Here is a 16,008-nt window from a genome sequence, read left to right on the forward strand (position 1 = left end):
GATATGAAGCTCTTCTCTCCCCCTCCTCCCTCTCGATATGAAGCTCTTCTCTCCTCTCCCCCTCCTCCCTCTCGATATGAAGCTCTTCTCTCCTCTCCCCCTCCTCCCTCTCAATATGAAGCTCTTCTCTCCTCTCCCCCTCCTCCCTCACCATATGAAGCTCTTCTCTCCTCTCCCCTCCTCCCTCTCGATATGAAGATCTTCTCTCCTCTCCCCCTCCTCCCTCTCGATATGAAGCTCTTCTCTCCCCCTCCTCCCTCTCGATATGAAGCTCTTCTCTCCTCTCCCCCTCCTCCCTCTCGATATGAAGCTCTTCTCTCCTCTCCCCCTCCTCCTCCCTCTCGATATGAAGCTCTTCTCTCCTCTCCCCCTCCTCCCTCTCGATTTGAAGCTCTTCTCTCCTCTCCAGTCCCCTCCCTCTCGATATGAAGCTCTTCTCTTCTCTCCCCTTCCTCCCTCTCGATATGAAGCTCTTCTCTCCTCTCCCCCTCCTCCCTCTCGATATGAAGCTCTTCTCTCCTCTCCCCCTCCTCCCTCTCTATATGAAGCTCTTCTCTCCCCCTCCTCCCTCTCGATATGAAGCTCTTCTCTCCTCTCCCCTTCCTCCCTCTCGATATGAAGCTCTTCTCTCCTCTCCCCCTCTCGATATGAAGCTCTTCTCCCCTCTCCAGTCCCCTCCCTCTATATGAAGCTCTTCTCTCCTCTCCCCCTCCTCCCTCTCGATATGAAGCTCTTCTCTCCTCTCCCCCTCCTCCCTCTCGATATGAAGCTCTTCTCTCCTCTCCACTCCCTCTCTCAATATGAAGCTCTTCTCTCCTCCCCCTCTCCCTCCCCCAGTCCTTCTCCTGCTCTTCCTCAAGTGGTAGGGTGAGATGAAGCCCTTCTCGTCCCTCTCTCTCTAAGCCTTCATCTTGTGCACGTCTCTGATGTGCCTGGTGAGATGACAGGGGAGATGAAGCGCTTCTCTCCTCCTCTCCCCCGCCCGCACCTCCCCAGTCGTCCTCTCTCCTCTCTCCAGTCCCTCTAAGCCTTCATCTTGTGCACGTCTCTGATGTGCCTGCTCAGGTGGTAGGGTGAGATGAAGCTCTTCTCGCACTGCCCGCAGTGGAAGGGCTTCTCGTCGGCGTGCAGCAGGCGGTGGTATTTTAGGTAGGACTCCTGCTTGAAGCACTTCCCGCAGAGCTCACACTCGTAGGGCTTCTCACCTGTGTGCACCAGCAGGTGGCGCCGGAGCTCGCGGGGGCTGCGGAACCGTTTGGGGCATTGGGGGCAGGCATGCCTCTTGCGTGGGTCGGGCTCGGGCTCGGGGGCCTGCCGGCGACGCTCGTGGACCAGCCGGTGCCTCTGTAGCGCCCCCTGAAAGCGGAAGGTCTTGGCGCAGAGCGGGCAGGCGAAGGGGCGCGCCTCACTGTGCACCCGGCTGTGCAGGCGCAGCAGGCAGGCTGTGCGGAAGTGCTTGGGGCAGGAGGCACAGTGAAAGGGCTTCTCGCCCGTGTGGATGGTGAAGTGCCGGCGCAGTGTGGAGGAGCTGGAGAAGGTCTTCCCGCACTCGCTGCACAGGCACACCTCCCTGCCTGGCTCCTTTGGTTTCTTGGGGCGTGGGCAGGAGTGCGCCCGGAGCTCCTCCGGCGCAGGAAAGGCAAGGCGGCAGTCGGGGCAGCAGTAGGGGCTCCCAGAACCCGCCCCCCCAGCCCTCTCGATGGCCTCCTCGAGCCGCGAGGCGCGCTGGTGCCTCCTCTTGTGCTTGCGCAGGCTGGAGGCCAGGCCGTAGCGGCGGTGGCACACGTCGCACTCGTAGGGGGTCCCCTCACGGTGCGTCTCGAGATGCGCCTTGAGGTAGCGCGCACTCCCGAAGGCCTTCCCGCACCGCCCGCAGGGGAAGGGCCTCTCGTTGCGGTGTGTCAGGCCGTGACGCGCCAGGGCGCTCTTCGTGGAGAAGCTCTTGGGGCACTCGTGGCAAGAATGGGGGCGTGTGCCGGTGTGCAGCATGAAGTGGCGCTCCAGCTCCCAGCGCTGCCGGAAAGCCTTGCCGCAGAGATCGCAGGGGTGAGGGCGGGGTGGGGCAGGGGGGCCCGTCCCCTCCCCTTCCCCGTGGGCCAGGCTGCGGTGCTTTTTGAGGTTGCTGGTGGTGCTAAAGGTCTTGGGGCAGTCTCCGCAGGAGTGAAGGCTGAGGAGGACCGGCGACGAGGTGGGGATGGATGCCGACGAGGACGGTGAGGGTTCGGTCTCATTCCCCAGCTTGTGCATGCGTCGCAGGTGTCGCTGCAGGTTGCTCCGCAGGGAGAAGCGGCTCTCGCAGACGGGGCACTGGTGTGCCCGCTCCCCAGTGTGCACCACCTGGTGGTGCAGCAGCCCGGTGGAGTCCCGGAAGCCCTTCTGGCAGAGCGGGCAGACGTAGGGCTTGTCTCCGGAGTGGGTGCGCAGGTGCGAGGACAGGTTAAAGGAGTGCTTGAAGGTCTTGGGGCAGCGCGGGCAGGGGAAGGGCTTGGCCACCGTGTGCCGCGCAAAGTGGCGCTTCAGACCGGACTTGAAGCGGAAGGTCTGCTCGCACACGGAGCAGTGGAACAGCTCCTCTTTGCTGGGATGCTCGGGAGAGGCTCCAGTTTCAGGGTCGGAGGTTCTCAGTTTTTTTTCGGTTCTCAGTCGGTCTTGTTTTTTTTCTGGCTCTTCTCCTTCCTCGTCTTCATCGTCTTCTTCTAAAGCCTCGTCAAATTCTGAAATCTCCTCCTCCTCCTCTTCCTCCTCCTCCTCTTCTCCTTCAGAAAAGTCTTCATCCCCCTCTCCACCCTCCTCCCGCTTTTCCTCCAGACCCAGCTCGTTAATGAAAACCGATTCCTTCTCTTCCTCCAGTCCTTCCAAATCCTTTCCACCTCCTTCCTCTCCTTCGTCATCCTTCTCTCCTCCTTCTCCTTCCTCCTCCCCCATCTTGACAAATTCCCTATTGATGACTTTGTAACAAGATTTCGGCCTTTCCAATTTGACAGTCTCAGATATCTCCATCCCGTCCTTTTTGTCCCTTTCTAAATCTTCTGTATTATTATGGCCATCTTCATTATTTTCTGACTTCACTGAGGGCTTATAGTCCTGTGAGTTCCGATATCCAGACAAGCTTCTAGGGGCCACTTTTAAAGCCCTGCTGGAGAAGCTGTCAGACGTTAGTCTCTCTCCCTGTAGTTTCCTGCTTGGTTTGACTGAGGAGATCAGCGACATCTTATTTTTATGTGCCTTTACTTCTGAGCTCTCCGCCGAGGGATCATGACCCCTTTCCCCCTCTATATCGTTCCCCACTCCCTTTGTCTGAAGGTGATTTGCAGGATGCGCCATTCCGAACTCGTTTATAAAACACGTCTCTCCCTCCCCTCTCTCCGCCCCATCGCCTCCGGGAAAACTATTCAGGTTTTTGATGGCCACGCGGCTCTGGAGCTTGCTGCTCCCGAAAGCAGAGATGTTCGTGGAACATGTGGAAGGAAAGTGAAGCTTAGTTTTTTTATTACGATTTGATTTGACAAGTTTACGTGGAAAGAAAGCTCCTTTACCAGCGATCAGACTGGAGAAGTAGTCTGCCGTCTTGCGTTTGTTGTACCCGACGTGCTGACCGTACTCGTCGATAGAACCGTCTCCTACAAACTCCCTCTTCACCCCCTCCTCTTCCTCCTCCTCCTCCCCCAAATATTCCAGCTCCCCCACATCCTCGGGGTCCCCCAAATCCTCCGATTCCGAACCTTCCGATTCCAACCCCAGCTCGGAAAGCTTGACCCCGGTTCCCGGGATTATGATCCTGCGCTCAAAGTTGGGGAATTGCGTCTCCGTCCCATCGTCTTTCTTCCACAGCTTCGAATTCCTGATCCTGTCGTTCGGAAAAAGCCTGACCTCTTGGGATTCCCTGTCCTGTTGCTCGTGGTCTTCTTCTAAATCCTCTCCTACTAAATCATCTTTTAAATCATCCTCTGTCTCTTCCTCTCCCTCGATGTCAGAGTCGGAATCGCTTCCCAGATCCTGACGAATGCCGAACTGGTCGATGAAACTGGCTCCGAATTTTCTGCAACGTTTCTTTTCGGAATGTTGTTCGAATTTCAGATCGTTGCTCTCTGATCTGTCTCTCCTTCTGTATCCCTGGTCTCCGTGGTTTTGGAATTTGGATATTCCCATTTTTGGGAACAACAAGAGTCTCTTTCCCCTTCCTGCTTCTGCGGGCGATTCTTCTTCAGCTTCCTGCTGTTGGTGCCCCGTTGAGTTTCTTCCCCCCGGGTTTGGGGAGACGGTGGCAGAGAGGCTCCAGCCAGAATCCATTTCAGATCTACAAGAAAACAGAACCAGCCCGTCAGTGACCTCCACTCCCCATCGCCACGGCTCTCCATTCACAATCAGAGCTCTCAGTGTGAGGGAAAGACCATGAGCATGACGTGTATCAACAACATGTACAGCGCCGTGTAGAATAAGACATGCCAATGAAGAGTTTAATGGGAATTGGATAAGTGGTGTTGAAGACCTTCATTAGGTAAGCAAATGAGGTGTCCTGGTAAAGTCTATTAAAATGATTTACAGTGTGTGGAATAACTTCTTGTGTTCTCAAGATGTAGAAGTGTGACATACAGACGGAGTGATGTACAGACACCCCCTAAATCCCCAGAATCTGATACTCTCAATAACTTCTGCTAAATAATGTTAATAACCAGTGTCATGCCAATGGGATCAGTGGCTGTTGAAATGTGTGAAGCGTGACATGCGACTATATGACCACCTGCACTATATCCCCTCCGCAGGGGGGGCTCCTCACCAGCAGAGCTCTAGGGAGTGGTGAATCACTGGGATCCTTTAAGACCTGACTTGACATAGTTTTGAGATTAATCACTACCAGGAACCGGATGAGTGCTGATGAGCTGAATACCCTCCTCTCATTAGGAAGCTTTCTTATGTACTGAAATAACTGTAGCTGACCAAATAGCTGCATTAACAGCCATTCATTGCACAGGTCTCAAATGTGAGGAGGCTGTGTGGTCCAGTGGTTAAAGAAACAGGCATGTAACCAGGAGGTTCCCGGTTCAAATCCCACCTCAGCCACTGACTCATTGTGTGACCCTGAGCAAGTCACTTAACCTCCTTGTGCTCCGTCTTTCGGGTCAGACTTTGTTGTAAGTGACTCTGCAGCTGATGCATAGCTCACACACCTTAGTCTCTGTAAGTCGCCTTGGATAAAGGCGTCTGCTAAATAAACAAATAATGTGCAGGTTATAAATATCTCTTTGTGCAAGCCATGCTTTTAGACAGGCTTGTACTTCCTTGATCACCTCGGTCCGGTTTTTCAAAACTTTTAATATGGATGAAAGTGATCTGTATTTTGTAATCCTATATTTTGTGATAGAGATTACTTTTACCCGGATCATTTTGATCCGGTTTGAGAAGATGTCACTGCTGGATTACATTTATCCAGATAACCAATAATCACAATTATGAAATTGAGTTTTTTGAAGTAGGCTAGTTCTTATTTTTTTTTTTTTGAGGTCTTATTTATGATATAACCTAACTTAACAAAATACATAATATCGTGGTAATAATAATCAATACACAACTTTATTTGTGACGCAAATAATGGTTATTTTATTTATGCCTACTTAGCAGAAATTAAATAACTAAATCTAAATTGAATAAAAATAAAACTTTTGAAAAAAGGATATGTGTTTAGACATCTTCATCGTCTTCCTCGTTGGTAGAGAGTCCAGCATCTCTCAGACGAGCTTTAAGGAGGCGTATGTTGAAGGGTACGCTTAAAAGCTAAATCCAGCTACGCAGCAGGATCACAATAATCCTGGTATTTTGGATCAAAGTAATCCTGATCTCCTTTTTAAAAACCTTTCTGAAAAACCCAACTGCAACATTTAAATTGTGATTAATGGTGCTATCGGATTACCAAAACTAAATTCGGATCACAGTAAAAAAACCAAATTGCACAATACAATCCAGATCAAACACGGAAATCCGATTACCAGAGTTTTGAAAAACCGGCCCCTGGAGGGTAACACTGTCCCCAGCTCCCTAAGGCGCTTCTTTCCTGTCAATAACAAGCAGCTGCTGCTTCACTTGCGGACTGGAAGACTGGAAGAAGAATTGTGAGGAAGGTTAATAACAATCCGATATTGACTGCCTATATATTCAAAATGAATTGGCTGCAGGTTGGACTGAGGTTTCCATTTCAACCATAGATCAAGTATTGCATGGTGAAGGTCTCAATGGTTGCAGGCCAAGGAAAAAGCCACTCTTAAGAAAACGTCACAAGGACAATCAGCTAAAGTTTGCAAAACAGCATTTCAATGATGGCCTCTGGTCAAAGGTCTTGTGAAGTGATGAAACGCAAATGGAGTTATTTGGTCACGTTGATAGTCGTTACGTTTGGAGAAAGTCTGGTGAGGCGTACAAAGAAAAGAACACCATACCTACTGTCAAGCATGGAGGTGGTAATATCCTTCTATGGGGCTGATTTTCCTCTAATAGCACAGGAAATCTAGTTCCAATACACGATAAATGGATTCCATAGCATACCAAAAGATATTGGCCAATCATCTGAAACCCTCCGCTAGAAAACTTGGTTTAAAGCACAACTGGAAGTTCCAACACGACAATGATCCAACGCACACATCAAAATCTACTTCAGAATGGTTAAAGAAGAATACAATCAAGGTTCTGGAATGGCCGAGTCAAAGTCCCGATCTAAATCCGATTGAGAATCTTTGGTATGAGTTGAAGAAGGCTGCGCACAGTCCTCAGAATTTGAATGAACTGGAACAATTTTGCGTTAAAGAATGGCTAAAAATCACTAAAGAATCATGCCAAAAGCTCATTGACAAACAGCCTAATCATTTAGAGGTTATTATTGCTAAAGGTGCCTCAGCTAGATATTAATTTAATTTTCCTTGTCAGGGTATGAATTTCTAAAAATTATAAATTTCCATTGGGGTATGTAAACTTTTGACTACAGCTGTATATACACAAACATATATACACACACGCATGCACGCACACACACAGTAGAACTCCGCATAACCACGATTGGGACCCAGCCCTGTGCGTTTGTGAAAACTTGCGGTTGATGGGTAACCTCCCAAGGATAGGAGGATGTGTGGTCCAGTGGTTAAAGAAAAGGGCTTGTAACCAGGAGGTCCCCGGTTCAAATCCCACCTCAGCCACTGACTCATTGTGTGACCCTGAGCAAGTCACTTCACCTCCTTGTGCTCCGTCTTTCGGGTGAGACTTTGTTGTAAGTGACTCTGCAGCTGATTCACAGTTCACACACCCTAGTCACTGTAAGTCGCCTTGGATAAAGGCATCTGCTAAATAAACTAATAATAATAATAAACATGATCTGTTCATTAATATATAAATCCCAAAATGAAATAAAATATTGGCAAATTAACTGCAGATGGACCGGCTTTATATCACGATCACCGTGCAGGGCTAGTTCATTACAAAACCCGGGTTTGACTTTCGCCAATGACAGCTCATCACGAGTGAGAGTTATAAAGAGCCGTGTTTAACAAGGTATAACGTTCACTGACAGAAGATCAATAGAAAAAAGGATGTTTTGTGTAATTTGCATGTAAACAAATGCAAACACTCTTTGACAAAAAAAACATTTTACGGAATTTACTGTGCAGTATAATTTTGTCATTAGAAAAAAAGGAAGTTTCCTGTAATTTACTAACACCGTGCACTTAAATGAATGCAAACAATTTCTGTAACAAAAACTCACAGAATGTACTGCATTTTAATACAGTGCAAAATCATTTTTGAAAGTTTTGTGTCAATTACTGCGAATGCAAACAAATGCAAACAATTTTTACATGTATAGTAGATTTCATTCAGAACGTACCATGAACTGAGCTACGACACTGAAGGCCCCAATGATACACCACGAAACCCACACTCCCAAATTATCGTGACTTTGGATGGTCCACTGCTGTCTGCGTCCCTGTAAATGCAAACAGCTTATTCTTATTATTCAAAATTGAAGTAACGCGTAGCAAAACAAACAACGGCGGCACTATTCAACAATGCTTCAATAAGAAGAAGCTCTTTCTAGTAACAGGAAGTGTAATACAAGTACAGTGTGCACGAAGCAAAACGTGTGCATCATTTCCAAAGGCAACATAATAACATACAGATTCTAATGAGTCAGTGCCTTCATTGGACAACTATAAAGGATAAATACATGTTTACATGAAGTAACCTAACATATTAAATACGGTACATACCTCCTGGGTCTGGTATACGTTCTGCTACATGAATCCTATAGACATCAATTTATAGTATTTATTACATGCTCTAAACAGAAGAACTTTTTTTACTATAAGTTAACTGCTTTAGTCGAATTTGCTCTTAAATGTAATTATTTACGGTATCCTCTATTTTGCTCTTACACCCACCCCTCGTTATATCGCCCCTCGCTATACTGCCGATTCGGATATATCACGGTCCTGGGGTTGGCTGCCCATTTTTACTGTCTAACTGCGCGTGCCTTAGCTGCAATATACATAGGTACTTAGAGTTACTGTTCGTTTTATTTCGTACTGCACATCACAAACAACAATATACAAAACAATTAAAAACAAATAATTAATATCATACTGTTATCATACACACGCACTGCACAATAACACAAAGCAAATTAAATATCTACTCGCTGAAGCGGGTTTTTTTAAGCAATGCACTAGCAAAAGTCACAGGGCACTGACATCAGCTCCCTAGCAACAAGCCTCCTGTGTTGGGAATGGATTCTTTCAATGCAGCGGGTTTGTGCATTTGAGAAAGGAGAGGAAGACTCATGAAATTAATTGGAGACTGAAGTTGATGAGAAGCAATTACCCTCCGCAGTATCAATTAAAACAGTGTGCTGCTGTTTTACGAAAAAATGAGAGAAAGCGGGTTGCATAGAGGATTCATATTGGACCCTGACGCCCCTGATAAAACGAGGGCGTGGTTGTACAGTATTTGTTATTAGCCTATTTGTTTTTCTATTTGTCTCTTTCTATATAGCGGTCTTTGATATACAGTGGATTTATACTGGACCCCGACACCCGCGATATGTCGAGTGGGTGGTGGATATGAATTTGATCTTATCTGTAATGTTATTGTATAATGTGATATTTTGCAATGTGTACTGTGATATTTTATAAGGGCTTCTGCTAAGAAATTAATAATAATAATAATAATAATAATAATAATAATAACAACAATAATAATAATGTACAAAGTTGACGTTAAATCATTCAATGTCTTGAAATAAAAGTCAAGTTAAAACTACAACATTTTTTTTTTATTTAACAATGCGACAAGTGAAAATGTGCAGCGATGCGACAAAATGAACAGAACCTATATTTTCTTAAGTATCTTTCACACGACAGGCGACACGGGGGCGACACCAGGGCGACACGACAAGCATCGCATAATAAATAGGATTGAATCTTACTTTTTGCGATTTGTCGTGCTGCAACTAGGAATTGACCAATCAGAGAACAGCTTCAACACACGTGGGTCCAGCAGGGTGAAGCCATATACAAAATGACAAAAACGATCGCAATTCTAAAGACAGTGATTTGAAAGAGAATATATGAGAGTCAATTTCTCAATTACTTAATTGCTCTCAATTACTTAATTGGTCTAATGATTTGATTAACTGGACACATTTAACACTTCTCTTCAGACCTCACAATGTTTCACAGGTCGTGTACCTTGAATCAAGTGCATTTTTAAAACCATCAACTGTAAAAGACCTTGAAAAATATGAAATATGTCAAATTCAACAAATCATTAGATCAACTACGTTAATTGAGAGCTTGAGCTGGAATGAAAACCAGAAGACCCTGCGGCCCTCGAGGGCTGGAGTTTGGCACCCCAGCTTGGAAACGCATATCACTGGATAGGGAAGGGACTGAATTTCACTCCCTGATAGTTGTATTCTTCGTGTGACGTCACTGAGAGGTGCATTTAAATTTTAAAGGGCGGAGAAAGTTTTCAGCAGCACGCAGAAAGAAAACATCACAGGAACTTGTTTACAGCTAAGAAAAAAAAAAACAGGAAAACACTGTAAATCCAATGTATTTGACTTATTATATTATAACATGTATTCTGTCTCATATGTTATAATATTATTATTATTATTATTATTAATTTATTTCTTAGCAGACGCCCTTAGCCAGGGCGACTTACAATTGTTACAAGATTTCACATTATACATTATTTCACATTATACAGATATCACATTATTTTTACATACAATTACCCATTGATACAGTTTGGTTTTTACGGGAGCAATCTAGGTAAAGTACCATGCTCAAGGGTACAACAGCAGTGTCCTTCACTGGGGATTGAACCCACAACTCTCCGGTCAAGAGTCCAGAGCCCTAACCACTACTCCACACTGCTGGGGAATAATATATATGTTTTTACATTTATATTATATATGTGTGTGTGTATATATATATATAAATAATTGAAACGCGTGGAAGCAGTTGATTCACGAGCAAAATTTAAATCAGTTATCTTTTTCTTCATTATTACTATTTAGAGAAAATAATCGAGAGTAGTGTCCATTATTGCTTATACAGACCCTGAGAATAAACGTGTATTGTGGCATTGCAATTGTACTAGTCTTGCTTATTACAGTAGTTAGGGTTTTTTAGTTTGTTTAGCACTATGGATTCTGTTGTTCTTGCTGTTTGTAAAATACTGCTTTGAAAAAGGCTATTCAGTGTATAGGGTTACTGTTTATGTACAGAAACTGATCTGCACACAATAATGTAAATGTTTCCACTCTACAGAACTTCATTTCAAGACGGCAGACGATTACATGAATCACTGGTGGCGGAAACGCTGGCGTCTGATCCTGGTGAATCAGAATTCAGTTTATATTATGTAGGGGTTCTCAGTATTATTTGTTTGTAAAATATTCAGTTTTAAAGCTTGTGTTGTGTTTGTTTTTTTTTTTTAAAAAAAGGCTCTACATTCTTAAAATCACTCTGGTGAAAGAATGTCTTGTGCCCATATTTTTCAACAGAACTTTCAGCGAGTGTTGTAGGGTCCTTCAGGTAACAAAATAAAATGTTTTTCTACCTTTATCTCTTTGAAAACCCCAAATCTACTGAATATATCTATAAATATCTATATCTATCTATATCGATCTCTCTATCTATCTATATATATATATCTATATATATATATATATACTATATATATATAGATATATATATATATATATATATATATATATATATATATATATATATATATATATATATATATATATTATAGTTTTACTTATTGGAGTGGAAAATCAGTAAAATAATTTTTTTTATAATTATTGTATAATATTCCGTAAAGTGTCCTGAAAAAAATCACTCAGGTGAAACGATGTCTTGTCATAGAATAACACGTTTTTATAAATTGGTCTCTTTGAAAACACTAAGCGGAATACATCATCAAAACTAAATACTTAATGTTTTTTTTATTTTTTTTTATAAAAACACAAATACTAAATTTAGAGCACTTTATAATGTTCCCCAGAGTGTTCTGAAAAAAGGACACCACATTAAAAAAAGATGCTACTGTAAAAAACATGAGGGCCTTAATCTCTGGTAAAGAACCTCAAATGTTCAAACTATGTTTAATCACTGCTACACATCCATCTGCCGGAAAATACATAAATACAGAATTAAAGCACGTTACTTTTTTTCTGCTGGATGAAAGAAAATCTCTGTCTATCAATGTAGACTAAGACTGCTTCCTCACTGCCCTATACGTCTAATCTATCTATTTAAATTTAGTATAGCAAATAAATAAAGTTATATATATATATACACACACATATATATATACAGTATATAAAATTGAAAATCGTGCTTGCTGTCAGCGACACTGCAGTAGCCACAATAGCAACTAGTCTCTGGTTTGAATGACGAGCTGAAGAAATCAAACAGCTGGATGCAGTCCGATTGCTTTCAGCAACGTTACTTCAGTAGATCACAGACGGGGTTCTTGGACTCTAACAAAGCCAGAAAGGAGGCTTTGAAAACATTTTACAAACACAATGTGGGCAAGTTACTGAACAAACAGCACAGTCAGCAGGAACACATGTAGACTACTTGATATTTGTAATTTTAAAAAAAATGTAGGGCTTAAATAATGAAATACAAAAATAGACAAACCTGCACTCAAATCATAATAAAAAAAATATTGGTACTTTTATTATTTTACATGTTTTACAATCAATTCACAAACCATTTCTGCTGTTGTGTACAAGGTACCTGAACTGAAGAACAGCTCCATGTAAGTAGAAGCTTTTTTTTTTTAGTATTGAGGTATTACTTAGGCTATTGGAAATACCCACAAAGCATCCACCGCTGGGATAATGAAGCCTGAAGGCTACCAGACCACAGAGGGAATTCTGAGTAAACCACATTATTATTATTATTATTTATTTCTTAGCAGACGCCCTGATAAGGTCAATTGTTACAAGATATCACATTATTTTTACATACAATTACCCATTTACACAGTTGGGTTTTTACTGGAGCAATCTAGGTAAAGTACCTTGCTCAAGGGTACAGCAGCAGTGTCCCCCACCTGGGATTGAACCCACGACCCTCCGGTCAAGAGTCCAGAGCCCTAACCACTACTCCACACTGCTTCACATAAAAACAGTTACCATGTATGTACTTTTCCATTCACTGGTGTTTTGCTTCAGTCATTCCGAATGGTTCAGTTGCTCCTCCAATACTGAGTTCTTATTTTAAATCTGTCTTTCCCTGGCTTTGAGCTGCTATAAGAATCCTAACTGCCAGGCACTGAACAGCCTTCCTCAGATCTTTCACCTCTGCCAGCCCTGTCTACTCTACACTTACACACACGGAGGGGCTGAGAGCTGGCAGGTCACTCTGTCAGGCCTGCTTGCTTTCTAAGGGAGTTCAGGGCTAATTTCAAAAACAGAAGTTTTTATCGAAACTGGAATGGAAAATAACTGGGCCTTAACTCTTCCAGCACTGAAGAAAAAAGAATACATCACCTGCAGTAAAAGCTCAGTATGGAGACACCTTCAGTACAAAGGCCAGCTCACAATTAACCCTTTGCTGCCAGAGCAGTTTAAAATCAATCGTATATGATATCTCGGCCGTCCAATCACAAATATTTATTTATTTTTGCATGACTATGGGCGTATAATATTATAATTATGAGTAAGCGTCACACACGCCGCCACTTCAGCTGAGTTTACTACAGATTCAAAAACACTCGTCAATTTGAAATGTCTGTGTCTCTGGCTCTACAGGTCCTGGAGTGCCAGAAAACAATGGAATTACTCAAGATCTTGTGTTGTATTTCTTTATTTTTGTGACCTCTATGCTCATAAATAAATATACTTGTATCACAAACAGGGTAATAATGTTTCCAGCCTCAGTCGTTGGAAAGTCTTGGAGCTGGTCTGCATTTGCCATTTCAGAGTAAAACTCCATGCACTGTACAACCTTGTGCAGCTCTGCAACTGTACAAGATATTTCATTTCTGATTTCTGATTTGAAATCCTTGGAAAACTGCACAGCTCCGATATACGCCAAGTTATTTTCAATATAACTTGAAAAGAGGTTGAAATTGGCACTTTTTAAAAATATTATTTATTATACATTTTTCAATATTTTTTTGGGAGGTGTGGCTTATATGAAAAATATATAATACATTCCACAACAAAATACATGACATCACTGGAAACAGACAGGTAAGGCCTTCCTGTAGATATAGTGGCTTTTAATTTCTGATTTAAGGTTGCCAAACTACAAGCGCTAAAACACAAAGGGGTCACATTCATGCCCATATATGGTCATTCTGCTTCGGCAGCAAAGAGTTAAGGCCACTTTTCCACAGTCCAGATTTGCTCCAGTTGACAGCAATGTAAAACCAGCTTCAAAACCGGCCAGCCCTTGTATTCTACATTAAGGCCACTCCCTGTGTCTTATTTAACTCCTAGCACAACCAGGAGTGGATCAAACTGCTATGTAATGGGAGTCTTATTTCCATCACTTAACGAACTCCTGTTTTTGGAGAAAAACACCTGTTACGACAAAGTTAGAACCAAGCAGCCAGGCAATATAACACAAAGTCTCATAAGCAGCCTCAAGCTGTATGTTTCTCATTTGGTAACATTAATATGAATGTATTCTCTGTTTAAAAAAACAAACAAACAAAAAAAACGCTTTGGAAATATGGCCCAGAGTATTTTACAATATCTATCTATCTATATACAACTTTCAAACTTAAACAGCAGCAGTCTGCTTGCCTATTTCTACCATGCTACCTGAAGAAGGCGGAAGACGAAACGTAATTATTAAAATATGATGTTTTCAGTTTACCAATTACAGTGACACACGTTAGTGTTTTACAGTGCAAACAAAAATATAGATCTTTACTATTTCTAATTACTTTCAAACATGTATATTTAAGAAGAAAAAAAGGTATTATACATTACTATGGTTTTTACAGAAGTGAACTCTTTTATCTGGTTATATTTCATTCAAATAAGAACATAAGAACATAAGGAAGTTTACAAACGAGAGGAGGCCATTCAGCCCATCTTGCTCGTTTGGTTGTTAGTAGCTTATTGATCCCAGAATCTCATCAAGCAGCTTCTTGAAGGATCCCAGGGTGTCAGCTTCAACAACATTACTGGGGAGTTGGTTCCAGACCCTCACAATTCTCTGTGTAAAAAAAGTGCCTCCTATTTTCTGTTCTGAATGCCCCTTTATCTAATCTCCATTTGTGACCCCTGGTCCTTGTTTCTTTTTTCAAGTCAAAGAAGTCCCCCGGGTTGACATTGTCTATACCTTTTAGGATTTTGAATGTTTGAATCAGATCGCCGCGTAGTCTTCTTTGTTCAAGACTGAATAGATTCAATTCTTTTAGCCTGTCTGCATACGACATGCCTTTTAAACCTGGCATAATTCTGGTTGCTCTTCTTTGCACTCTTAAAAGTGAAAACGTTTTTTTAACGTAAAATAAACACATTTATGCTTGGGGAACCGAATACAACAAGAACATATTTAACATCACAAAACATACGGTGATACCAGTGTAGACATTTGATAATTAAATACGCTAGACTAGTAATAATTAAAACTATGCAAGCAAACCCAGTCAATATGAATAAAACAACAACAATAGCAGACAGGATAACGTAAAGACGTAATAAAGTACAGTACCACACGACTCACGTTAAGATAAAATATGCAAACTGCTGCAAATTTGCGCTAATACCAACAGATACAGAAAGGTTGTTATAGCTTTAGTTAAGAAGTAGATAGCATTTAAAATAATATATATTGAAAAAACAGAAGATTAACATAGCTTCCTATTGTGCATGTACGGTTTTTGTAATTGTAATATGTAGAGGTACGCTAACTATTTATTTCCCTGCCCAGAAATGTCCGTTATTTGAAACTAGTTTAAACCTCTAACGTTTCTAGTCGACTAAAAAAACGCACTCGGGCTCAATAATGTTTATTTTTTATGTATCTACATATCGATAATAAGGTAAGAACTATTGGTAATAATTGATAATATTTACCGTTTTCGACACGGCTTCCGACTCCACCATCGAGCACAAGACGAACCGCAGAGCGGCCACTTCCGTTCCTGGAGTGAGGCCAGCTTGGGCGCCGCCATTCTGAGGGGCAAACACGAGTGGAGCGGAAAATAGCGAAGCCATATAAGAGCAATGTTTATATATATATATATATATCTATATCTATATATATATATATATATATATATATATCTATATATCTATCTATATATATATATATATATATATATATATATATATATATATATATATATATATCTATCTATATATATATATATATATATATATATATATATATATATATATATATATATATATATATGTGTGTATATATCTCAATTTAAAGTTATTTTTACAGGGAAAAAATAAATAATATAAAGTTTAATTGTATC

General features: G+C 42.1%; 1 protein-coding gene across 2 annotated transcripts; it reads right to left on the bottom strand.

The window, feature by feature from the left end:
• Positions 1 to 646: 646 nt before the first annotated feature.
• On the bottom strand, positions 647 to 15,728 carry LOC117409965 (zinc finger protein 665-like). Of its 2 annotated transcripts, XM_059018590.1 has the most exons (3): positions 15,599 to 15,658; positions 7,865 to 7,963; positions 647 to 4,297 (listed from the first exon to the last, which is right to left on the bottom strand). In XM_059018590.1, exon 3 carries the CDS (start codon positions 4,288 to 4,290, stop codon positions 1,024 to 1,026), a length of 3,267 nt encoding a protein of 1,088 aa, XP_058874573.1. In that variant the 5' UTR covers positions 4,291 to 4,297; positions 7,865 to 7,963; positions 15,599 to 15,658; the 3' UTR covers positions 647 to 1,023. The 2 variants fall into 2 exon arrangements, with proteins under 2 accessions (XP_058874573.1, XP_058874572.1); XM_059018589.1 differs by lacking the exon at positions 7,865 to 7,963 and having other exon boundaries at positions 648 to 4,297; positions 15,599 to 15,728.
• Positions 15,729 to 16,008: the final 280 nt, after the last annotated feature.

The sequence above is a fragment of the Acipenser ruthenus genome, chromosome 60 (assembly GCF_902713425.1).
Source record: "Acipenser ruthenus chromosome 60, fAciRut3.2 maternal haplotype, whole genome shotgun sequence".
Classification (NCBI taxonomy): domain Eukaryota; kingdom Metazoa; phylum Chordata; class Actinopteri; order Acipenseriformes; family Acipenseridae; genus Acipenser; species Acipenser ruthenus.